General features: G+C 46.3%; 2 protein-coding genes across 3 annotated transcripts; both read left to right on the top strand.

The window, feature by feature from the left end:
- The first annotated feature begins 273 nt into the window (after window positions 1–273).
- LOC106601516 (PAT complex subunit CCDC47) lies at window positions 274–5,027 on the top strand. 2 transcript variants are annotated; one of them, XM_045715370.1, is made up of 12 exons: window positions 274–292; window positions 1,546–1,847; window positions 1,974–2,066; window positions 2,248–2,544; window positions 2,629–2,694; window positions 2,834–2,935; window positions 3,063–3,173; window positions 3,362–3,447; window positions 3,614–3,672; window positions 3,795–3,904; window positions 4,049–4,216; window positions 4,365–5,027. In XM_045715370.1, the coding sequence occupies exons 2-12, from the start codon at window positions 1,554–1,556 to the stop codon at window positions 4,443–4,445; spliced, it is 1,467 nt and encodes a 488-aa protein (XP_045571326.1). In that variant the 5' UTR covers window positions 274–292; window positions 1,546–1,553; the 3' UTR covers window positions 4,446–5,027. The 2 variants fall into 2 exon arrangements, with proteins under 2 accessions (XP_045571326.1, XP_045571327.1); XM_045715371.1 differs by having other exon boundaries at window positions 279–566.
- A 3,080-nt stretch (window positions 5,028–8,107) lies between these two features.
- Window positions 8,108–21,088, top strand: LOC106585476 (histone-lysine N-methyltransferase SETD1A-like). The gene is given in 26 exon segments (XM_045716068.1): window positions 8,108–8,416; window positions 8,523–8,621; window positions 8,732–9,002; window positions 9,202–9,326; window positions 9,493–9,748; window positions 9,930–9,943; window positions 9,979–10,367; window positions 10,479–10,896; window positions 11,083–11,161; window positions 11,537–11,655; window positions 11,792–12,251; window positions 12,341–12,735; window positions 13,146–13,319; window positions 13,552–13,633; window positions 13,744–13,904; window positions 14,218–14,254; window positions 14,401–14,596; window positions 14,760–14,815; window positions 14,921–15,572; window positions 15,574–16,246; window positions 16,653–17,004; window positions 17,420–17,601; window positions 18,004–18,114; window positions 18,350–18,469; window positions 18,662–18,799; window positions 19,020–21,088. Coding segments are annotated over 26 exon segments (5,871 nt in total). The 5' UTR covers window positions 8,108–8,278; the 3' UTR covers window positions 19,194–21,088.
- Window positions 21,089–24,707: the final 3,619 nt, after the last annotated feature.

Raw genomic sequence — 24,707 nt, 5'->3', positions numbered from 1 at the left:
TGGTATCTTTAAGAGCTCCGACTTTCCGTGCCGAAGATCACTGGTGTTATTATTTCGTATTTTCCCGGAGTTCCCAGTTGTCTTGAAAGCGCCATAAACTGATTATCCAATAGAAACCCCTAATCACACTTGTAGGCGGTGTCACAAGGCGACGTTGGTAGACTAGCTAAACGTCAACGGGTAACGTCTCGGCCGAACTGCGCATGTGCACGCCGTCAACTCAAAGGCACTTCTTCGCTATAAAGTTGTTTTTAACGAACATGAAAAAGTGTCAGTTTGTCACTTTCACAAGGTTGGAGTAATAACATATTTAACTACTTACAACATTGGCTTGAATCTAGGCTGTGTCTTTAGATTACGAGAAAAACAACAACAAGGAATAATATTTGACTTCTCAAACCCCGGCCTGGTCTGTTTCGCAAGCGGTCCAGGAAGTGTCGCGAGGTTGCGCCTCTGGGTTTTTAGAAACTCTGTGGTAGAATCTACTGTCAAGGGGACTGTATTGAACTGTTAAGCTAACGACGACCTCAGCGTTTTCCATAGGAACATATTTTAACACTCCATAGGTATTCATACAGCTAACGTTACATGTGTTGTTTTGCTTTAGTTTGATTCAATGTGATAAATCCGGCTATTGTTATATTGTCAACCACTTATTAGCTATAGGGTGGCAATAACTTGGTTGGTAACGTTAGCTAGCTTGCTCGGTTAGAATGGGAAGAGATGGGGGGATGGGACACGTTGGCTAATCAGTGAGTTATCTAGCTAGCTAGACTAACGTTAGTTAGTTAACCAGAAATCGTCAACTGTGGTGGCATATTTGCTAGCTCTTTGTAATCTTAGCCATCTTAAATGTTCTATGATTTCAGCTAGCCACTCCAAGTCAAGCTAGCTAGGTAACAGAGTCAGAGAGTGGATTTGGCTAGCAGCAGACAGCTAACGTTAGTTAGCGCACCTGAATGCTAAGCAAGATATTTGTATCTGTGGTTTGTTAAGCTGGTATTAACTAGCATTAATGGACTACAGTGTCTGGAATGATGTGTCTATAAAGAAAGCAACGCGAGCCATATATTTTTGTAATATTGATGACTTGTGAATGATAGGGTCACTGGATCATTACCAATAACCACAGGCCATGTCCAGTCCGATTAATGGACAGATTCTATGGCGTTCAGACTGACACATTTTTGATTTAGGTAATTTGACAGTGTCCAGACCTAGCTACCACTCTCTTGGATGTTGACCTTTTCAGTGGGAGTGGATGTAAGAGGCATGAAATTATACATATGTGTTGTAAACAAACAAGTTACTATCCTGGGCATGTAACTAAATCAACTCACAGTAATGCAGATGTTTGTTGGAAACATCTTTGTGACAGCCAGCCTGTGTGAGACTGACTGAGGCATTCTGTCTAGTGCTGGTTTGACCTTCTGTCACCTCCAAACCCAACTAGTTTGACTTGAATTTACCTTTCCCTCCTTATCTTCCTCCTGCTCTTCTTCTCCTCCCACCTGTCCTCTCCTCTACCGGCCTGTGCTGGCACAGCTTCAACCATGAGGAGTGTGTACCTCCTGCTGCCCGCGCTGCTACTTCTCCTGGCACTGCCCGTCTCCAGGGGACGCTACAACGATGACTTTGACGACGGGGAAGACCTGGCAGACTTTGCAGACGACAATGACTTTGCTGAGTTTGAGGATGTGAGCGAGGACACTGCGGCCGAGCCAGAGACGGCCCCTCCTCCCCGTGCGGCCCCCCCTGCTCAGCCTGCTGAGGACGATGAGGATGAGGCCACAGTGGAGCTGGAGGAAGACGGACAGGAGGACGGCTTTGAGGATTCCGATACACAGGTTAGGGGCTCCAGTGGCCTGGTAGCTTGCATATGACCAGGGACAACTTAGTTGGCACACTCTCCCATGCACTGTGTTTTTGGTTTGTGCCAGAACTAATCAATATTTCATTTTGTATTGCTGTAGGATCAAGACATGTACAGCAAGTATGATCCAGACGAGTTTGATGGCATGGAGAAGCCCAGCCAGTCCCTTAAAGACCCTCTGATCATCCACACAGTAAGTTCACTGTTAACACCAGACTAGTGACCATTATGAAGCCATTGATTCCAGACCTATTTCTTAAACTGTACTCTTGACAATCAAGAAGAACATCCCTCTTAAATGTGAGTGTCAAGATCAAACATCCTTAATGTTGTGGTTGTCAAGGTGATGAAGTCTGTCCTTCTTCCCCTTCCAGGTGCCGGCCCACCTTCAGAACAGCTGGGAGAGCTACTACATGGAAATTCTAATGGTGACGGGCCTGCTGGCCTATATCATGAACTACATCATCGGCAAGAACAAGAACAGCCGTCTGGCTACAGCCTGGTTCAACTCCCACCGAGAGCTCCTGGAGAGCAACTTTGCCTTGGTGGGTGATGATGGCACCAGTAAGGATGCAGTGAGCACTGGGAAGCTGAACCAGGAGAATGAGCACATCTACAACCTGTGGTGCTCAGGTCGAGTGTGTTGTGAGGGCATGCTCATCCAGCTTAAGGTATTTACAGTGTGTGTGAGTAAGAGAGAAAGTGTTTGTGTGAGAACTAGCTGCTGTTTCAATGTTTTCTCTGGTCTGTTCCAGTTTGTGAAGAGGCAGGACCTGCTGAATGTACTGGCCAGGATGATGAGGCCAGTCTGTGATCAAGTGGTGGGTACATATGATGCCTGCATACATTTACATCACCAGTCACATTGTCACTCTCCTCAGCGCTTACAAATACTTTCCTAAAGGTAGACCTTTTCTGTTGTCTGACTTGCTGTATGTTTCTGTCTCTTTTTCTTTGTAGCAAATTAAAGTTACTCTGAATGATGAGGACATGGATACGTTTGTGTTTGCTGTGGGCACCAAAAAGGCCATGGCTCGGATGCAGAAGGAGATGCAGGACTTGGTGAGGGGCGGGCCAACATGACTATACATTCATTCAGCCATCCAGACACTATTAACCATCTATAAGCCTCAGGCTGCGTGGGTGTATGTTTTGACCCGTCTTTGTTTGTGTGTCTGTCTGTCCCCAGAGTGAGTTCTGCAGTGACAAGCCCAAGTCAGGGGCAAAGTACGGCCTTCCTGAACTCCTGGCCATCCTGACAGAGATGGGTGAGGTCACGGATGGTGTGATGGACAGCAAGGTGAGCAAGGGAGGGCACCTCTGTTGTGGCCTACTCACTACAGTGGGGACTTTGTCACTAGGCTATTGCAGAGTGGTCTCTTATTGTTTGTAGTGGGAGAATATGACATGTAGAGTACAGTGTGCTACAATTTGACAGACCCCTTGTTTGTTTTTTTCATTCACCCTTCCACTGTCTTTGTCTTTCAGATGGTTCATTATATCACCAACCATGCTGACAAGATCGAGTCCATCCATTTCTCTGACCAATTTTCTGGTACAAAAGTTGTGCAAGAGTAAGTGTGCCTGCAAGCAAGTCAGTCTTTCCACAACATATTAACTATATCACACCAATGTCCTTACTCCACCCCTACCTCTGGTCTTGTATTAAAGCCTCTTATGAAATGATGTACAGCTGTTTCTGTTACGTGAAGCTTCCTTCTCAACCCTGTTGTGTTTCAGGGATGGACAGCCCTTAAAGCTGCCTGAGACCAAGAAGACGCTGCTGTTTACATTTAATGGTGAGCCAATTGTCTCCACTTGAAATGCTTTCCAACACTTGGCATGCAGCCGATTCACCATATTTGATACGTAGTGACTGAATGAAATGTTAACAAATGTTTTCCTGTGTTTGTGCATGTAGTGCCTGGCATGGGGAACACGTCTCCCAAAGACATGGACACTCTGCTACCCCTGATGAACATGGTCATCTACAGCATCGACAAGGTCAAGAAGCTCCGCCTCAACAGAGAGGTGAGAATGGCAGGATAATTACACTAGTCTCCTAGTACACCCTCAATCTGGCCTGTTGGCAGACTTTTCTTTTTATCTACAGTCTTCCTTTCATCTATCACTGCATCTCCTTGCTCACCCTCTCTCTCCCTGTGTCTCCTCCAGGGAAAACAGAAGGCAGATAAGAACCGTGCCCGTGTGGAGGAGAACTTCCTGAAGCAGACCCACAATCAGCGCCAGGAGGCTGCTCAGACCCGGCGGGAGGAGAAGAAGAGGGCTGAGAAGGAGAGGATCATGAGCGAGGAGGATCCTGAGAGACAGCGCCGCCTGGAGGTCAGCTCCACCACAGCCCACCAGCAGAATAACACACTGGAACGCTACACACTGGAACATTACACATTGGAACACAGCACACTGTTCATCTTGGCCTTCTTTGTACCTCTTGCTCTAACTGTCTCTATGGTGTTTCCCCCTTTTCCAGGAGGCTGCTCAACGTCGCGATCAGAAGAAGATTGAGAAGAAGCAGATGAAGATGAAGCAGATCAAAGTCAAAGCCATGTGAGGACAGACGGCTACAGGGATTCAATCACACAGCTCAGACGGTTTCCACTGCTTCCATCCATCTCTCTCACTTCAGCGCCCAGTTCTGGCTCACAGGCTCACACAGACATTCCCTTCTCCATGGGTGTGTCAAGCTTAGCTGTTTCTGTTCTCATGGAAACACTTTGTCCAATCAGAGTGGGGGTTTCCTTGGCTGTGAGTGAGCTGCTAGTGACAAGCGAGAGGGACAGAGGAGTTTTGCATATCAAGTCTGTCACCATGATGACCCGTTCCAGTTTTTTTCCTGTTTTGACTTTTTCTTCTGCCTAGGTCTTCATTGCTCTTTTCAAAGCAAGTCGGCTCAATGAGCTTATTAATCGAATCGACAGGGATTGGGGGTTGCACCTCTTGGTGGGAAATAAAATGCTCATATTTTAAAGGAATGAAGGCATGTGAGGCCTGTTTGAGTTATTAAGTTAACACTGTGGATGCTACAAGACGAGATGCAAAATATCCAATTTTAATTTATATCTAAGTGACGGTCCTTACAAGCTATGTCTGTCTGGTGAATTTCTAAGCAAACAATAAAATGCACTGGAAGCTATTGAACAATCTAATTTGTGTATTTTTAGAGATGGCAGAGCCATCTTTGTGTGCCTGGACCAGATCCTATGAGGTCGAGGGTCCCGCGAATCTGGAGAAATGACTAAAGTCAAAGGCTCATGTGACAATACAGGACATGTACAACAACCCTACTCCGACAAAGTAATGTAAAACAATACCAACCGTCAAACTGAAATGCAGCCCATAATACAGTCCTTTCAGAAAGTATTCAGACCCCTTGACTTTTTCCACATTTTGTTACGTTACAGCCTTATTCTAAAATGCATTAAATAAAAAAATCCTCATCAATCTACACACTATACCACAGAATGACAAAGCGAAAACAGGTTTATAGAAATGTTTGCGAATGTACTAAAAATAAAAGTATTCAGACCCTTTGCTATGAGACTTGAAATTGAGCTCAGGTGCATCCTGTTTCCATTGATCATCCTTGAGATGTTTCTACAACTTGGTTGGAGTCCACCTGTGGTAAATGCACATGAGAAGGACCTTGGTCAGGGAGATGACCAAGACCCTGATGGTCCCTCTGACAAAGCTCCAATGTGGAGATTGGGGAATAATTCAGAAGGACAACCATCTCTGCAGCACTCTACCAATCAGGCCTTTATGGTAGAGTGGCCAGACGGAAGCCACTGCTCAGTAAAAGGCACATGACAGCCCACTTCGAGTTTGCCACAATACGCAAAAGGAAGATGGTGCTAGAATAGAATATCAACCGTGAGGCTGAATTACAGTATATATTTAAATATCTTTATTGACAGGCATATGCCAAGCGTTACGTCTGGAGGAATCCTGGCACCATCCCTAAGGTGAAGCATGGTGGTGGTAGCATCCTGTTGTGGGTATGTTTTTCAGCAGCAGGGACTGGGAGACTAGTCAGGAATGAGGGAGAGATGAAAGGAGCATAATACAGAGATCCTTGATGACAACCTGCACCAGAGCGCTCAGGACCTGACTGGGGCGAAGGTTCACCTTCCAACAGGACAACGACTCTAAGCACACAGCCAAGACTACGCAGGAGGGGCTTCGGGACAAGTCTCTGAATGTCCTTGAGTGGGCCATCCAGAGCCAAGACTTGAACCCGAACATCTGTGCCAAACTTGTAGTGTCATACCCAAGAAGACTCAGTGCTCTAATCGCTGCCAAAGGTGCTTAAACAAAGTACTGAGTAAAGGGTCTGATTACTTATGTAAATGTTATGTTTTATTTGTAATAAATTTACAAACATTTCTAAACCTGCATTAGATTTGTCATTATGGAGAATTGTGTGTATTATGAGAAACAAAATGTGGTAAAAGTAAAGCGTTCTGAATACTTTCTGAATGCACTGTATCATGTATATTTTGTTAACCGTCCGGATGGCTTGGTCTTCGATGAGCTTATAGCTCTTCCATTGCAAACTGAAAGCTCTTTGTGTATTCAGCTCACTGTCTGGATCCATGCGATAACTGGAAGAGTGAAGTAGGATGGAACTTAAGTGTTTGTCAGTAATGTTAACTTTTTTTAAATCGTCATAGCAGGCACAGGTATACATGATGCTAGCTACATACTCGTATTTGATTAATAAACAAACATGTTTTCGCAAACCTTTGATAAAAATGATCACATCAGTATAGCTTCAAACGTTAGTTGTATACCTATGGCATAGTGCAAACTTGCCCCCAGCCTGGTGCTGTTGTCAAAACAATGGCAACGTCACACACTAGCTAGTTGTGCTTTGCTGAGGAATATTTTGTTTTTGTCCGCTCACACAGGATTCATGATTTTGTTTAAGGTGCAGCAGCAACCCTACTTCCCGCAACTATGAACATAAACCGTGTTACTTGTGTGACGTATGTGATCATGTGTCTCGTTTCCCTGCGGTGCCATGTTTGGCCACATGATGGCAGTGTTGTCACTTGATCGTTTCCTTGTGCAGTAGTTCTTTTGAAACTTCTTTGGTACTCCGTATGCATAATATAACTAAGTAAAGAAGTTCAAAACTGGAGGTATGAGGATAATTAAATAATACATTTTTCTGTGTCAATGTCCTGCAAGTTATACTATGTGGAATGGCAAAGGACACATCTGACACATTAATCCGTAGATTCGCCACAAGTAGTCATAGACAAGAGAAGGCACATACGAATAGTTTTTAAAATCCTATAGCTACCTGTATGTAGTAGGCACATCCAACATATTTTTTTAATCTATTTTTAGTCGGTGACGTTTATATTTTGACTGAGTTGACTGTTCCCTTGTCATTTATTTTCGTGGATCTGGATGGATTGTGAGGAAAGTGCTGACTTCGAATGACGAAATGTATTCGCAAAGACTGATGGAGTGCAGGCGAGGCTTTCAGGTTTGTTACGCGATGGCCGCTCGTTTAACATTATTTTATTTTAGGACATAAACAAATATTTCGTGAAATATTACGCTTTGTATGGTAACTACACAGCACCGGGAAAGTATCGGCATTGTTATAACTGAGCTATTGTGCCCACTGGCAAAAACGGAGTTATCTTTTCAGTTTGGTACTCAGTGTTTTTCCCCGTTCGTCCTAGGCCTAGCTTCACTTGAGCGGCGGGTTGGTAGTTTCGGATGAAGCGGGCAAGCGGTTTGAAAGAGGCAGGTTCGGTTAGGCGAGTGAATGACGTTTAGCAAGCTAACTGAGGTCAATCTTTGCATCGTTGTACAGAAATAATATTTTGGATAACCACTGTCAAATGTATGAAACTTAACTAGTTAGTTGGGATTTGAATAGCTAGCTAGGTAACAAGCTAACTTGTTAAATGAAACTGGGTATGGTAGTAACTAACGCTAGCTACACATGCTAATCTAGTTTAGATATAGCTAGTTAGTCAAGGTGATCCGAAGTATATAACTAACGTTACAATAAGTTACCTTAGTTATCTAAATCATAACTAGCGGATTTAAAATAGTGGAATCCTATCAAAACACAGCTAGCTAGCGTGTGACGTTGTCATTGTTTTGACAGCAGCACCAGGCTGGAGCGAGTTTACAGTATGCCAGAGGTAGGTTACCATGACTAGAACTGACGTTTGACGCTACATTGATGTGAGCTGTTTTATCAAAGAAGGTTTTCTAAAACATGGTTTATTTAACCAAATACGAGTATGTAGTTAGCATCATGTATACTTGTGCCTGTTATGAGGATACAAAATGATGGTAACGTTAGTGACAAAACACTTAATTCAGTTGCATCTCCCACTTCACTCTTCCAGTTATAGCATGGATCCAGACAGTGAGCCGGATACACAACGAGCTCTCAGTTTGCAATGGAAGAGCTATAAGCTCGTCCAAGACCCAGCCATCCGGAGGGTTAACAACAAAATATACCGATATGATGGGGTGCATTTCAGTGTGCCGGTTGGTATTGTTTTTACGTAACTTTTTTATTTATTTTGGAGTAGGGTTGTTGTACATGTCCTGAATTGTAACATGAGCCTTTGACTTTTACTTGTCATCTCTCCAGGACTCGGGGTTCCCCCCAGTGGGAGATTTGCGGGACCCTCGGCCTCGTAGAATCTGGTCCAGGCACACAGAGATGGCCCTGCCAGTGCCCAAGTTCAAAGTTAGAACCCTAACTAACTTGCTGACTCATCATACACTCACACCAGCCTCGCTCTCTAAAAGCTGCTCTGTAGCATGCTATCTCTAATTTACCTTATTTTGTTCCCAAAGCTGGATGAGTTCTACGTGGGCCCCATTCCCCTCAAGGAGGTGACCTTCGCTCGCCTCAATGACAACATCAAGGAACCCTTCCTGGCTGAGATGTGTGCAAAGTTTGGAGAGGTGGAGGAGATGGAGATATTGTTTCACCCCAAGACCCGTAAGCACCTGGGCCTGGCCCGCGTGCTCTTCACCAGCACCAGGGGGGCGAAGGACACTGTCAAACACCTGCACAACACCTCCGTCATGGGTAACATCATTCACGCTCAGCTGGACATCAAAGGTATGACATGGATTCATGGCTTAATATCCTATGTGGTTTGATTTGATATAAAAATCTATTTTGTATAAAAATAACTTCTATTGCAATTACTATTGAAGCATAGAGGTGTTTTATGGAGACATAATTGTTGTCACATTAGAATTTTGTGAAGATATTAGCTACATCCTTGTCTTATGGGTATGTTTGTGTGTATCTGCAGGCCAGCAGAGGCAGAAGTATTATGACCTGATAGTGAGTGGCTCCTACACGCCCCAGACTGTGCCCACAGGAGGCAAGGCCCTGACAGAGCGGTTCCAGCCCCCAGCGCCAACACAACCAGACACGGTACACTCACCAAGGGTTCATCACAACCATCCTACGGACATTTTCATGGAGAATTTACCTTTATGGTCCATCATTCTTGAGAGGCTTTCATAATTTTCTACTGTGTAATGTTTTTTACTTTCTCTGTCTAATTCTCCCATCTTCCTGTTCCTCTCTCTCTGTGCAGTCGTCAGATATCAGGCGGAGACTGTCCTCTGAGATAGCTGGTCTGGCTGCGGGCTTGGCTGCAGGGGTACCGGCTCTCACCCCTGGGAGCACCACCCCCTGCTCTGTGGACACAGGCTTCAGTGAGCAGCGTCTAGACACGACCCCATCCTCCATGGGGGGGCCTACACCCCAGGCTCCTCCGCTTCCTCACAGGGAGGAGGAACGCCCTACACCCCTCGCTCTGTCTCACAGGACTCGGGCTACGCTGTTGCCAGGTCAGTATTGGGGAATAAATACCCTGCATAATAGCTCAGAATTGTTAATTTATCCAAAAATGAGTTTGTCATTCCAAAAAGGTATGCACATTTCTGTTTATTAGGATAGTAATAGTCAATGTGGTAACTTGTGTTATATATAAACCCTCCTATGAACCCTCTTTCTCCTTTTGTTTCTTAGACAAGTTGGATACAGTGCTGGCCCATTGACCAGTGGCTACCCTCCCCAGGACATGCTTCCCTCCTCCTCCTGCTCCTCCTCTACCGTCTCCTCCTCAGTCGGGGCATACAAAGCTCCCCGGTACTCGGAGGACCCCCATGCACCTCCTCAAGACCCCTACCAAAGGTGTCGCCCCACATACCCCCCTACCGGCCCTTTCCGTCCTAATGAGCCCCCGCTCTACCCCACATACCCAAATGCTGGAGGGGCTGGACAGCACATGGCACACCACCCTGCAATGCCTCCCCCACCACCTGCACCCCAGTACGAGCAGCCCCCTCTGGCAGACCGGGACAGAGAGAGGGACAGAGAGCGGGACAGGGACTCGGGAGGGCGGTACGGTGCCGGTGGGATCGGCTCTAGAAGGTCATCTTACCAGGAGGCCAACTCTTCCTCCAAGTATTCCCACCACTCGCATCACTCAGAGAGGGAGAGGGGCTACAGACGGGACAGCCTGGGCTCCAGAGAACACGGCAGACACCGTAACCACCACTCACACAATCACAGCAGCAGTAGTAGTAGCAGCAGCAGCCGGCGACGGAGCAGCCACGACCGAGACAGCAGGGAGAGGGACAGAGACAGCGACTACTCAAACAGCTCCGACCCCAGATTTAACTCCAACTCCCACCGCTCCTCCTCCAACAGCCTGTCCCCGCCTCCATCTACCTACCCCTCCTACTCCTCCTCCAAAGACCAACCACCTCCCCACAACCCCTCTGTCTCCTCCCGCCTAGAGCCCTCCTCAGTATATCGTGCCCAGCCTAGTGGTGCTGGTTCTGGGGAGAGGGGGTCTGTGTCGGACAAGGACCCCCGATCCCACCACACCCCTCTGCCGCCCCCTCCACCACCTCCCCTCCCCCCCGCCTCTGTGATAGCGGCGGCTGTAGCAGAGACGCTCAGTGCCCTTGACTTTGGCCAGGAGAGCCCAGTCAGAGAGGAGACGTGGACCAAGCCCAAACGCCGTCCCACCACCCCACCTCCCCCTCCTCAGCATCCCTCCACCCCTCCCTCTTCTCCACCCCACTCCTCCATCGCTTCCTCCTCCACTTCACCCTCCTCCACCTCCCTCCCACACCATCTCCCCTCCTCCACTTCCCTCTCCCCACCCCCCAAGCGAGACTCCTCCTCCCCGGAGCCAGATTCCACCAATGAGAGCCTGCCATTTGTCTACCACAGCAGCAGCTTAGACTCTCGTATTGAGATGCTCCTGAAAGAGCAGAAAGCTAAGTTCTCCTTCCTGCCCTCTGATGAAGATGAGGAAGAGGACAGGAAGGAAGAAAGGCAGAGAGAGAAGGTGGCAGCAGCAGGAGAGGGAGGAGCAGGGAAGGGAGGAGCAGCAGGGGAGGGCAGGAGCAATAAGCAGAGGGAGCAGGATGGGGAGAAAGACAGGCGGAGGAGACAAGGAGGAGATGGTGGAGGCCAGCAGAGGAGGAAAGGAGAGAGGGATAGAGACGGCCGTAGAGGGAGGAAGCAGAGAATGGGGGGAGAGGGGAGGAAGAGTCCCACTGTAGTAGCACAAGCTACCCCCTCCTCCTCCTCCACCTTCTCTCCCCGCGTCCCCACCACAGATGACCATACTAGTCTCCATGGAACAGGACCTCTGCAGGAGGAGACAGCCCAACCTGAGCCTATTGATCCAAGGACCAGACAAGGGGCACAGACACCCCCCTACAACGGAAAGAGTCAGGTAAGAACATCTTACTCTGTTAATGGAAATCTTGTAGGAATCAGATTGTATGGAAACGTTGGTGTATTGTTAGCAGGGATTGTCAGTTGATGCAAAAGTATGGGAAAGTTGTGAAATCTCTCTTTCCTTCCTGCAGTCATCCCCTCATTCCTCTGGGGAGGACATGGAGATCTCTGACGAGGATGAAGAGCACACCATTACAGCAGTGACCACCCACCACGCCACTCCTTCCTCCGTCTCTTCTCCATCTTCATCCCAGGCCCCCCTGCCCTCCCAGACAGACCCCTCTGCCTCCCCTTCTGACCCCACACAGCACTTTGGCACGTCCATGCCTGCTCCACCCATCCCCTCTTACCCCCCTCACCTCCCTCCCCCGGGCTTTTCCCTGCAGCCCCCTCCACCCCCCTGCATCCCCCCACCGCTGGGCCACATGGAGCTGCACCCTGAGTACCCTCCTCCCATGCCCCCACACATGTATGACTATGCCAGCAGTATGGAGCTGATGAACCAGTACAGTGGCGGAGCCCCCATGTCCTTCCAGATGCAGACCCAGATGCTGAGTCGGCTGCACCAGCTGAGGATGTCCTCCTCTAATGGCACTGCTGCCCCTGGCGACGCCCCCCCTTCAGACTACTACCACTCCATGCCCCTCCCCCACACCCCCACCACCCCTACATGGACCAAGAAGGGGGTGGCTATGACCAGGACCAGCACTACATGCCCCCCCACATGCCCTACGCCTACCCTGGACCCTCTCAGATGCCCCACCACCACGCCATCCCCCCTCCACACACGGGCTGGGCCCCGCATGTCTTATCCGAACACTACGCGTACCACACCCCTCCGCCCTATGGGACTATGCCTCCTGTGGGGGGAGAGGCCCAGTACGGGGCGGAAGGGGACCCACAAATGCCCCTGCTAACAGAGAACCCCCACGAGGCCACAGTGCAGCTGGTGCTCGCCACCCTCATCCAGGAGATGAAGAGCATCATGCAGAGGGACCTCAACCGCAAGATGGTGGAGAACATCGCCTTTGGAACCTTTGACGAGTGGTGGGAGCGCAAGGAGACCAAAGCCAAGGTAAGAGAGTGGAACAACATGTTCAGAAAGCACAGAAAAAACGCCCCATACTACATACCTGGTTTGAGGAGTTGGTGAGGTAACTTTGGTCAACCCTTGAGTTCAACTCGGGATAACTGGTACCATGAAAGTGACTCACCCTTCAGCCAGGTATATTTCTATGGCAACGAATTCTTCAGAACTAACCTGCAGGCTAACTCCATTTATCCTGAATGAAGTGTCTGCCATGAGTTGAGGACCAAATAAATCAGATTCCCTCCCTCTCATCAAGATTCCCTCCCTCCATCATCCCCTTCGTTTTATTAATCAAATGTTTTTTGTATGTTGAACATAAATGTTAAAATATCATTATTTGATTTGCCGTGATACCCATTGGCTTTTGTAAATCCACATCTGTCCTCCCTCCCCAGCCGTTCCAGACCATGGTTCGGGGTGTGGCTGCAGTGAGGGACGAGGACAAGAAGGAGGAGAACAAGGCCAGCAGCAAGCCCCGGGAGCCCCTCATGTCTCTGGTGGACTGGGCCAAGAGTGGAGGAATGGAAGGCTTCTCACTGAGAGGGGCGCTACGACTTCCCTCATTCAAGGTAAACAAGTACACAGAGGCAGCAGTTGGAACTCGGGAATTGTCAGTTACTCATGTACATACACTTTTGTACTGTGCTTAGGAAATAGAGATGGATTAGTACTGTACATGTATAGACATTGCACTAATACATGTTCATGAATAGACATTACTCCAATGTATCCATCCATTCACTTAGGGATTTTTTCCACCATAACTTAGCATGATATTAACAGTCTGTGTATTGTGTCCAGGTGAAGAGGAAAGAACCTCTGGAGCTAGCAGAGGTAGGAGAGATGAAGAGACCCAAGACACCGCCAGAGGATGACGACGAAGGTGAGCTTTTCATCAATGACCCCCTCCTTTGGGAATCCCTTTGGGGGTTTGTCACCGACCGTCTTTGTGTTTCCTATGTTGGCTCACCATCTCTCTCCTTCTCCCCCCAGACTCGTACCATGACAAGGGTCTAGAGGGAAGAATGGCAGATGGGGAGGGCCACAGGGCTGAGAGGGACAGCAGGCGGAGGAAGAAGAAGATGAGAAGTCGTAAACCTTGGGACCTGGACAGCGAAGGAGAAGAGACTTCTGACGGTTCATCTTCAGATAAGGTGTGTGTCTGCATGTGCAAGGGATAATTTAGCATGAAAATAATGTTTCTCCACATAATAAAGTTTATCTTATCTCAAAATGGAATAAATGGCTACAGAAACAATAATGCAGGATTCTTCTAATCAGTTGATGATTTCCACAAGCAGTACATACTGGCAGTGTTGTTGTATTTCCCCATAGTGCTGGCTAGATGGCAGCATTTCACTGTATGCCTCTTCATACTCTGCTGTACTTTGGCTTCATTGACTTGGATTGAACCTGAGACACTGTTCTATATTATCACAAACTGTGTCCTTCTGTTCCTCTCTGTAGGAGGATGAGGAGGAGGGAAGTGACAAGGAGTCGGAAGGTAAATCTAGCATTCTTCATGTTATCCTTACTGAAGACAATGTGCCCCCCTCACAGACTTTCTTATCTACCTTTTCCATCATGCCATCTTATCATCTCTCACTTCCTCTCACTTAATCTCTCACTTCATCTCGCTTCTTTCTTCAGATGAGGCCTTGAGTGCGGACAGCGATGATGAGAGCCTCTCCTCATCCACAGAGAGTTCTTCCTCCTCAACATCATCCTCCTCTTCCTCTGAAGACGAGGATGAGGAGGAAGGAGAGCAGGCCGGCAGTGGATTGGACACCATGGATGAGTCTACGATGGACAGCACAGCTCTGGACACAGAGAAGGGGGATGACCGGTACGTTTTGAACAGTGTTCCTGTTTTTGAATATACCTGTATATAAGTATCCAAAATGTTTTTTTTAATATATTTTCTATGGAAGTATCTTTATTGAAACTTGATTTGTTGCTCAATGTGTGTCTGGGTTGATACTGACCATTCCACTTGTTGTGCACTCCAGAGAAAAGTCTGCAGCTGCTGTTCCAAAAGCACCGCTCAGCGCCGAGATCAAAGCTGGTTAGTCACACATTTAGTTTCTCTGTTACGGATGTTCATTTCCATGGCAAGTGCCAATGTTGTTTTTCACCTGATTCATAATTCAAATATTTGCCCATCTCTCAGAAATTGCTGCCAGCAAGAAGGATTCATCAACACTCAGCTCAAACACTCGTCCTCCAGCCCCCCGCCCCTCCTCCCCAATTGTCATTGTGCCTCCTCTCAAGAAGCGAAGGAAGACCGTCTCGTTCTCTACCGGGGAGAGAGACTACAAACCCCACCTTCCAACGCTCCCCTTGTCCCCACCTCCCTCCACTGCCTCTCCTCTCTTCTCCCACATGAAATCTCACCTTCCAGACTCCATTTTCATCGCCTCCGCACCTGGAACCACCCCCTCCAAGACTCTCTCACTCCTCCCCTTTGCCTCCAAACCAGGCGAAGGTAATGCCCTCTCTCCCTCCCCTGTTCTCACTGTTCCCTCGCCTGTACGCCCCGAAGACTCAAAAAAGAGCCCTGTTCCTCTGGTGTCCCCCCCAATCACCCCCACTAAGTCCCCCAACAAACGGGGGGCCTCCCCCAAATCCCCTGCTCCAGTGTGGGTGTGTCGCACCGTGCAGAACCTCCCCCTGGACCACGCCTCCATGGTCAAGATGGCCTTCGAGGAGGCCCCGCCCCCTGTCACAAAGGGCCGGGGCAGGGGACGCCCCAGGACTGTCAGCCTGTCGACCCCCACCCCTCCCCCCTCCTTCCACACCCTCAGAGAGGAGGAGGAGGAAGAGGAGGAAGAGACTGCAGAGGCTGAGACTCAGTGAGCAGCTGGGAGCATCCAGCCTGCTACAGCTGGGCTCGGCCCCCACGGCTGATCTGTCTGTCCTGGCTGATGTGGCCCTAAAGCTGGACCCAGACGCTGGAGACTCAGAGGAGACGGAGACGTCAGACGAGGCAGAGGAGCAGAAGATGGAGGAGGAGATGCTCCTCTCTCCCAAAGCCCTCCCCCTGGTTATGGACCCACAGGGCCTGTCTGCCCTGCAGGAGCACAACTATTCCAAAGCCCCCTTCCACCTCATCCCTGCCCAAAAGAGGAGTGTCTCCAAACAGGAGCCTGGGGCGCTCCTCCCTGCAGACTTCAACCATCACGCCATCTCTGGGGTGCTGGAGGCACCTGAGGAGGTTATAGGGGAACCCCTGCCCTCTAGGGACAGACACCAGGCTGAGTATCTGTCTGGCATGGGGCTGCTGTGTGAGGATGGAGACATGGCCAAGGCCTCTGTGCTGACACCTCTCACCACATCAGCCAAGAGGAAGGGAATGGCGTCGAGGGGCAGCGAACTGGAGGAGATGGGGAAAGACAAGAACAAGAAGAGGAGGAGGAAAGATGAGGAATATCTGGAGTTGCAGCAAACGAAAAAGCAGAAGGAACATCAGACCAAGAAACAGAAGAGGAAACTAGAGGTGGGAGGTTTTGTGGGTTTGTGCTTGAGTCAAGAGTCACAACTAAGAAGTGTTGAGCATGGTGTGTCAACAACATGTAAAGATGGGCTATTGCTCAACCACAGCTTACATTTACTGTAACTTTGTCATCTTAAAATGACATGCAAAGCAACGTCTTTCCTCAATTGCACAAAGTTTCACAGCTTGACAGTTACATGGCCAAATTGTCATATAAATATATATAAATGTCTAACAAATTACTTGTAAATTAGTCTAATGTAGAAAGTCCCATCCTATGGCCTGTATTGACCAGTATTTAAGAACCTGTTACAGGCTAATTTTACTACCTGGGTTGACATCTCCCACTCTCTCCTTGTTCCTGTCCCTCTCCCACTCTCTCCCTCTTCCTGTCCCCGGTTCCTGTCAGGAGGTGGACCTGGAGGAGGATGTGGACGTGGAGCAGCTGGAGCCGGGTGAGCTGTCTAACACGGAGGGCGAGGAAGAGGAAGAGTGGGACAATGTGAGGAAGAGCGAGCGCCTCTTCCTCCAGGAGGCCGGGTTGACGTCGTCGCAGCGTTGGCCCAAGCCCATCCCTGCCCCGGAGCCCGTCACGTTTGACCAGCGCAGCGAGTTTGAGCAGATGACCATCCTGTACGACATCTGGAACTCTGGTCTAGACATGGAGGACATGACGCTGCTGAAGACGACCTACGAGAAGCTGCTGCAGGACGACCACAGCACCGACTGGCTCAACGACACACACTGGGTCCACCACACTGATATCCTTTACTACTGGCAGGGCAGGGGGTTTGGAACGAGGGTTAGAAGCCCTGCTTGTGGTTTAGGATCTTCCATGTGTTGATGCCTCTTATGAACAGTTGAGCTGTGTTTTAAGTAATGTACCGGTATGTGGAAGTCAGTGGAGGCTTCTGAGGGGAGTACGGCTCATAATAATGGCTGGAGCGCAGCAAATAGAATGGCATCAATCACCTGGAAACCATGTGTTTGATGTATTTGATACCATTCCACTCATTACGCTCCAGCCATTACCACAAGCCCATCCTCCCCAATTAAGGTGCCACCAACCTCCTGTGGTGGAAGTAGATGAAATGGTGTATAAGGATGCATGTGTATTTAGATGGACTGGTGTGTGTTCAACAGTAACTGTTGTTAGCCTTAACGTGTGGCCTGCACTTACCAACATCCCCAACCCGCGGCGTAAGAAGAAGAGTGCAGACGGGCAGCTGCGGGAGCACGTGACAGGCTGTGCCAGGAGCGAGGGCTACTACGCCATCAGCAGGAAGGAGAAGGATGTCTACCTGGATCTGGAACTGCCTGAGCAGGCCCTACTGGAGGCTGCTGACTACGACGCCTCGGTACGCACACCTCTCTTTACCATCGCTCTCCTTTTTATACTATATATAGTCTCTGGCTTTTCATACAATGGTGTCATGTTGTTGCCTGTCATAGGCTCTGTGGTCACAGGTTTTGTTCCAATAAGATTGATGACCTTTGTTCATTGAATACAGGGAAGTTGGTGAACAAGTACTGTATTTCTTATTTTAGCATATGCTTCACAATGCTGTAGGAAGTCCCGTGGAGTTTGTCATGCAGATGTATTCAACAGCTTTGCTGCGTCTGCTTGAGTCAATGAAAATAAACTCATTTAACCCCAGATTAACTATTTTATTGGGCGTTTAGGGCAAAGTGCCTCTGACTCAGTATTTAGCTCAAGGCCATGTGATGGTGTGTAACTCTCCTTCTGTCGTCCCCCTCAGGGCTCAAACCGGCTGCTGTCAGAGAGACGGTCGGAGCAGCGCCGCCTCCTCAGTGCCATAGGCATCCCTGCAGTCATGGACTCTGACCTGCTCAAACTCAATCAGCTCAAGGTACACAACAGCAGCCTGGAACTGTGTGTACCACTGATATTATGTAACTGCTGTGTTACCTCTGCTCTACAACCACCATGTCATTTCCCATGGGTTTCATTCTGAGAACTCACTTCTGTTACTGTGTGATGAAGACCTTGACCTTTTAAACTGGACTGAGTTTGTGAAACCCTGGACTAGAGTAACTAAATGATTATTGCACCACTATGGCACTAACTCTTACTTCCTTCCTCAGTTCCGTAAGAAGAAGCTTCGATTTGGCCGCAGTAGGATCCATGAATGGGGCCTGTTCACCATGGAACCCATTGCTGCTGACGAGATGGTCATTGAGTATGTGGGCCAGAATATCAGACAGGTACTGGTCATTGTACTGCTTGAGGAGTGTATGTGTGTAGGTCATATTGTAGTCTGTACTTCATTCATCCATAGTGTGGTGTCATAGCATTAGCAATATACACAATAGACACATGGCAAACATCAGTGTTTGTCTTTCCTGGGTGTTCAGCTGGCATCGTTGTTTGACTGTTTGTGCCCGTTTCTTTGCCAGATGGTGGCTGACAACAGAGAGAAGCGTTATGCCCAGCAGGGCATTGGGAGCAGCTACCTGTTCAGAGTGGACCACGACACCATCATTGATGCTACCAAGTTAGGCAACCTGGCACGCTTCATCAACCACTGCTGCACTGTGAGTCAGCCTATACCTGCACAAGCAAAACAATACAGCATATAACAACGGAGTGAAGCAACGTAAAGACTAAATAGAAATACACACATTTCCATCATAGATATTTAGTGACTCTGATACACACACAATGTTCACAGTAACATTGACTGGTAAGACCCTCTTAAGTCGTTTTGTTTTCTTTGAATTACCCATAACTGGTCTCATCCTCTTCCTTCCCCAGCCTAACTGCTATGCAAAGGTGATCACCATAGAATCCCAGAAGAAGATCGTGATCTACTCCAAGCAGGCCATTGGCATGAATGAAGAGATTACCTACGACTACAAGTTCCCTCTAGAGGAAAATAAGATTCCCTGTCTGTGTGGAACAGAGAACTGCCGTGGGACGCTCAACTAGATACCACAGCATGACCACTGTCACACTGAGGTGTGGCAGTACCCCGTTTCAGTCCCTCCTGTCCCCCCTCCACAACCCCCGACTATAACCAAGAACAAAGCCACACCCACCACCAACAGCCCCCCTCCTGACCCCAAAGCCCACCTGCTCCTCCAGACTGTCAAACAGTTGTCTGTACCATATCCAGAAAACAGAGAGAGACATGCAACGTTTGCACTGTTCACACGCTTTAATTTACCTGGGGTTATGGTTTATTATCGTAGGGGCTGTGAGACTGTCCTTCTCAGGGGTGTGATTCATTATCGGGCCCCCTCTCCTGTACCCCAAACCCCTGAAATGCAGCATTAGTCTCTGCTGTAGCAGGATTTAATAACTTAGGACCACTTGTTCCCGTTCGGTCAAGGGTGGACATTTTTTCCCCCCTGCCAACAGCCTTTCCTTGGAATAGAGAATGCAACCGTAACCTATCAGAACTGGTTTTGTGTGTCTTGTCTGCCTCCGCACAGATGGGGAATGGTCCAGAAGCTCCCGCTAACCCAAACCCTCTGCCCACACACACCGATCCACACGTAGACGCACAGGATTTACAAACATATTCAGGGTTTTAAAGGCGCTCGTTCGCAGCGCAGTTTTAGTTACACACTCTAATCCATTGGGACTTCAGTTATGCAAGATTTCCAAAAATGAAGATTGTTTGAGCTTTGTCATTTTATAGTATTGCATATTCTTATTACTATTGTTGTTCTGATTTAGTTGCGTGAGTTGTAGGTGGGTGCGTGACTCCCCTCACCAGTTTGTTTGGATGAGAGACCATAGACTTAAATATTTGTTTTTCACCATGCTACATAAGAACAAATCATTTGTAGATCAAATAATGTGTGGTGTCACATCAGTTTATCTTTAAAGCTTAAGATGGCTGCTGAGTTTTAGTCTGCAGGTTTATCTCAATTTGGAATGCTTTGTTTGTTCCTTTTACGTTCCCCTTTCCCCATTGTGATGTTGTCCCTCCTCACGTTAGGAAGCAGAGAAAGGACCTGACGCGTGTGTATCTCTGTGTTGGTGTGTGTCTGTGTGTTTTAAGAGAATGTATTCTTACAGGAAGAGTATGTTTTTATTCCTGTCGTGTGAATGTGCTCTCACTGTCAATTAGTAGTTTTGTGCTATTGAACAACCTGCAAATGTCAGGTTGTCTGCGATTTTTGTATGACATGGTCAAGGCACACTGTCAGGAAAACTGTTTCTATGAAATCTCCCTTATTTGGCAAACCATTACAGACAAATCTGTTCAAAAAATGTTTTTAATTGAAATGTAACCTTTATTTAACTAGGCAAGTCAGTTAAGAACAAATTCTTATTTACAATGATGGCCTACCCGGATGACGCTGGGCCAATTGTGCACCACCCTATGGGACTCCCAATCACAGCCGGATGTGATACAGCCTGTAATCGAACCAGGGACTGTAGTGATGCCTCTTGCACTGAGATGCAGTGCCTTAGACCGCTGAGCCACTCGGGAGCCCAAACATAACTCTGCCCCATTGACTGTTATCCAGCGTTGAGGTCAGTATGTTGGACTTTGTCATTGGGTGTGTGTTCTGAATGGTTTTAAAGGGTGAACTTGTGTGTAGATCAGATCTGGTAAATCTAGTTTCTAGTTAAGTCGATCTCAAGGGGGCATTTTTCACTGTTATCCATGCTCTCTCAACTCAAGCAGTCGCTGTCCCAAGTTGTAATCTTTGATTTAGATGTTTAAAATGTCACAAGGCCCCTCTGTGTTCTGTTCCTTCCACAGCAGAAAAGTGATCTATATTTCTTGTTGCAACAGGCGCTTTTCAGTACAAACCAACCCTCTAACTTTAAAATAAAAAGATGGAAAAAAAGATCTGACAAATGTACATATTGTAGAGGTGTTTGTTTCTCGTAGAAACACACTGGTTCCAGTCTGTAAATACGTTGTTCCTTTCCTACTTCCCATGAGGAAAACTGTACATACCTTCCATTGTTCTTTTTTGTTTTTCCTTTTAATTTGATTTTAATATTATTTGCAATATTTCTCTTGTATTAATGCGTTGGACTCTTTTATTAATGGTGCATTAAAATATTTTTTAAAAAAAGTGAAAGCTTTGTTTGTTTTTTTTAAATCCTTGGTTGAGTGTCTGGACTTTCACCTAGCCTTTCACCTAGCCTTTCACCTAGCCTATGGGTTGTTTATAGGTGTTAATATATTCACTCTGGCTATCTAATGCGATTTCAGAGCACTCTCATCCAAGTGTTCCAGCAACAACGGTTGAATGTGTCAGTAAACGTCGGCAAAATATAACGTTCCTAGAGAATGAGTTGAAGAAAATACAATCCCAAATAATGAGCTGTGTGAGAATGTAGCTGAACTTCAAAGGTACTCTCGCAGGTGGAATCTGAAAATCCAAGGTGTAAAAGAGGGAGAGGATATTAGGGAAACATGTATTAATATCCTGGGAAAGGTGGCTCCGTGCATCAAAGACAGGCTAAGAGACGTGATTGATGTGGTACATCGACTTGGGAAACAAAGATCTGATGGACCCCCTCGCAATATCATCTTGCGCTTAACTCTGCGCCATTACAGGGACATCATCTGGAGAATGGCCAAGGGGAACACGTTTCTGGATGAGAAGAAGCTCCGCATCAAAGAAGCTCTGATACCGCAGGACCAGGCTTCCAGGGAGAAACTGGCCGCTTATACAGAAGGCTCGACAAGAGGGAAAGAAGGCTGGGTTCAAGGGCCCACACGCGTTTATCGAATGAAGAATGATTACTGGGTAACTCTGTTGACATTAACCAAACTGGAACTGCCAAGAGTACAGTTAATGTACTACCACGAATAAATGTACTGTTCGAACTACAACTGATGAACACTTGCCAAATAAAAAAAATTAAAAAAAAAGGAAGTAAATAGATTTATTATACTGTTAACCACCGCTACCTCAGCTGAGTGTAGTTTTCCATCGAAGTAACCCTCTCAAGGTTCACTGTTTGTTTTATTGTTCACATTACTACTTCTGTTATCTAATTTGTGTTATTTTTTAATGCAGGAGTTCGTTTTCAATTCACTCAATATCGTTAGTCTGAATGCTAGGTGTTTGAGAAATCTTACAAAAAGGAAAGCTTTATTTTTATATTGTAAACGCAGTAACGCAGATTTTGTCCTTCAGGAAACTCATTCGGGTGAAAGTGATTTGAAATGTTGGAAAGCACAATGGGGAGATATGGCCTATTTCAGTCATGGATCAAATCATTCTGCTGGTGTTTTGACACTTATTCACAAGTTTAAAGGTGACGTTCTAGAATCCACATCTTCACAAGATGGGAGATGGGTCATAGTAACTCTTAAACTTGACAATGCTATTTTCATCATTTGTAATGTATACGGACATAACTCACATGCTCCAAATAAGACCCTTTTTACCCAACTTACCAGGAAAGTACAGGATTTAAGCATCAAATACTCAGAGGCTTTTCTAATTATTTATGTTTTTTTTAATGAAACACCTGATGCATCTGCTGATCGTTTTCTTCCTAGAATGAGTCAAAGCCCTCAAAATAGCAATATTATCACTACTTTATGCAAGGATCTCTGTGTTGAGGATGCCTGGCGTTATTTCAATCCAGATGCAAGGGGTTATACCTGGACCAACAAAACTATGTAACGTAAATCTAGAATAGATTTATTCCTGATTTCACCCTTTTTGTTACAATTTGTTATAGATGTAGATAATCAGCTGGCCCCCTTTTCTGATCATCACTTGATTTCCCTGAATTTACAAGCTACTAAAAAACCAAAAGGTATATTAGAAATATTGGAAATTAAACAAACACTTCTTAAAGATACTACTCTCATTGAAAACATCAAATCGTAAGCTAAATATATTTTTGCATTAAAAGACTTGGGTCATGGAAGTAGATGGGAATTGTTTGAATATAAAGTCAGAGTGGTAGCCATTAAACGCGCCGAAGAGCTGATACAATTAAAGAACCTTAGAGAAAAAGAGATGATGAGCAAACTTGACAGTTTTCTAAAGAAAGACAATCTATCTGAAGAAGAGGAGTCTGTATCCAAGTCTTTACAACTAGAATTAGAACAGCTTTACACGGATCTGGCAAAGGGTGCCTTTGTAAGGTCAAGAGCAAAATGGATTGACGAGTGGGAAAGAAACACTAGTTACTTTTTTGCACTTGAAAAGAGAAACTACAAAAGAAAATCTATAACTGCACTCAAAATTAACAATGTTTTATGCAAAGATCCCATTACAATATCATCATTTGTCAATTCCTTTTATGAAAACCTTTACAGCTCTCAATTTCAGGAAGATGGTTGTGAAAGCTACATTTGCCACATTCAGAATTATGTCCCTGTAATTGAGGATGATTTCCACTCAGTTTGCAATTGACCTGTGACAATTGTAGAAATTAAAGAGGCTCTGAATTCAATGAAAAAAGGGAAATCCCCTGGTCCTGATGGCCTGTCAGTTGAATTCTGTAGACAGTTTGGGGAGTTACTAGAAGACCCGATTTTTAATATGTTTCAAGATTGCGTTAAAAGTGGAGAAATGGTCTCCACTATGAAACAAGGCCTTATTTCATTGATTCCGAAGCCCGATAAAGACCCTTGTCTCATTGACAATTGGAGACCAATTTCTTTATTAAATATTGATTACAAATTGATTGCTCTGGTTTATGCCAAAAGTTTAAAGAAAGGAATAGATTGCATTATAAATGAGACTCAAACAGGATTTATGAAGGGCCGTCACATAAGCTCTAACATTCGTTTAGTCTTGGACCTTATAGAATATTCAGATGAAATTGACTCAGATGCGGTTGTCTTATTTCTGGACTTCTGTAAAGCCTTTGACCCAATTGAACATTAATTTCTCTTTAGGTCTCTTAAACTTTTTGGATTCGGTGAACATTTTATCAAAGTAATTTGCATGTTTTACAAAGATATAAATAGTTCTGTGTTACTAAACCTTAATACTTCCAAAAGATTCAGTATCAACGGAAGTGTACGACAGGGATGCCCAATTTTTATTCATTTTGGTTGTGGAACTTCTATCTCTAGATATTCTGAATAATGCAAATGTGTATGGCTTAACCATTTCTAACAAAGAAATCAACATTTCCCAACTGGCTGATGATACTACTCTTTTTGTAAGAGACAAAGACCATGTCGCCCATGCCCTTAATGCTATAACTGCATTTTCTATTGCATCAGGATTAAAACTGAATGTTTCTAAATGTGAAATCTTATGTTTATTTGACTCTGATGATAAAGAAATAGAAAATATTTCTGTGAAGGACTGTGTTAAATATTAGGAATACATCTGTCAAAAAAACACTTAGTCAGACATTTTAATTTCTCTCCTAAAATTAAGAAAGCCCAAAATATATTTAATAATTGGCTACAAAGAGATCTTTCTATACTTGGGAGAGTACTTCTGTCCAAGGCAGAGGGACTGTCTCGTTTTGTGTACCCCTCATTAT

This window comes from Salmo salar, chromosome ssa03 (genome assembly GCF_905237065.1).
Source record: "Salmo salar chromosome ssa03, Ssal_v3.1, whole genome shotgun sequence".
Taxonomy (NCBI): Eukaryota; Metazoa; Chordata; class Actinopteri; order Salmoniformes; family Salmonidae; genus Salmo; species Salmo salar.
The sequence above is the reverse complement of the archived record's forward strand: the minus strand, read 5'-3'. Positions and strand labels throughout refer to the sequence as shown.

Bases quoted from the DNA above. Each gene is read 5' to 3' on its own strand.
- LOC106601516 (XM_045715370.1), top strand. From the start codon at position 1,554: ATGAGGAGTGTGTACCTCCTGCTGCCCGCGCTGCTACTTCTCCTGGCA. The intron at 1,848-1,973 runs GTTAGGGGCTCC...GTATTGCTGTAG, and splicing joins TTGAGGATTCCGATACACAG to GATCAAGACATGTACAGCAA. The intron at 2,695-2,833 runs GTGGGTACATAT...TTTTCTTTGTAG, and splicing joins GGCCAGTCTGTGATCAAGTG to CAAATTAAAGTTACTCTGAA.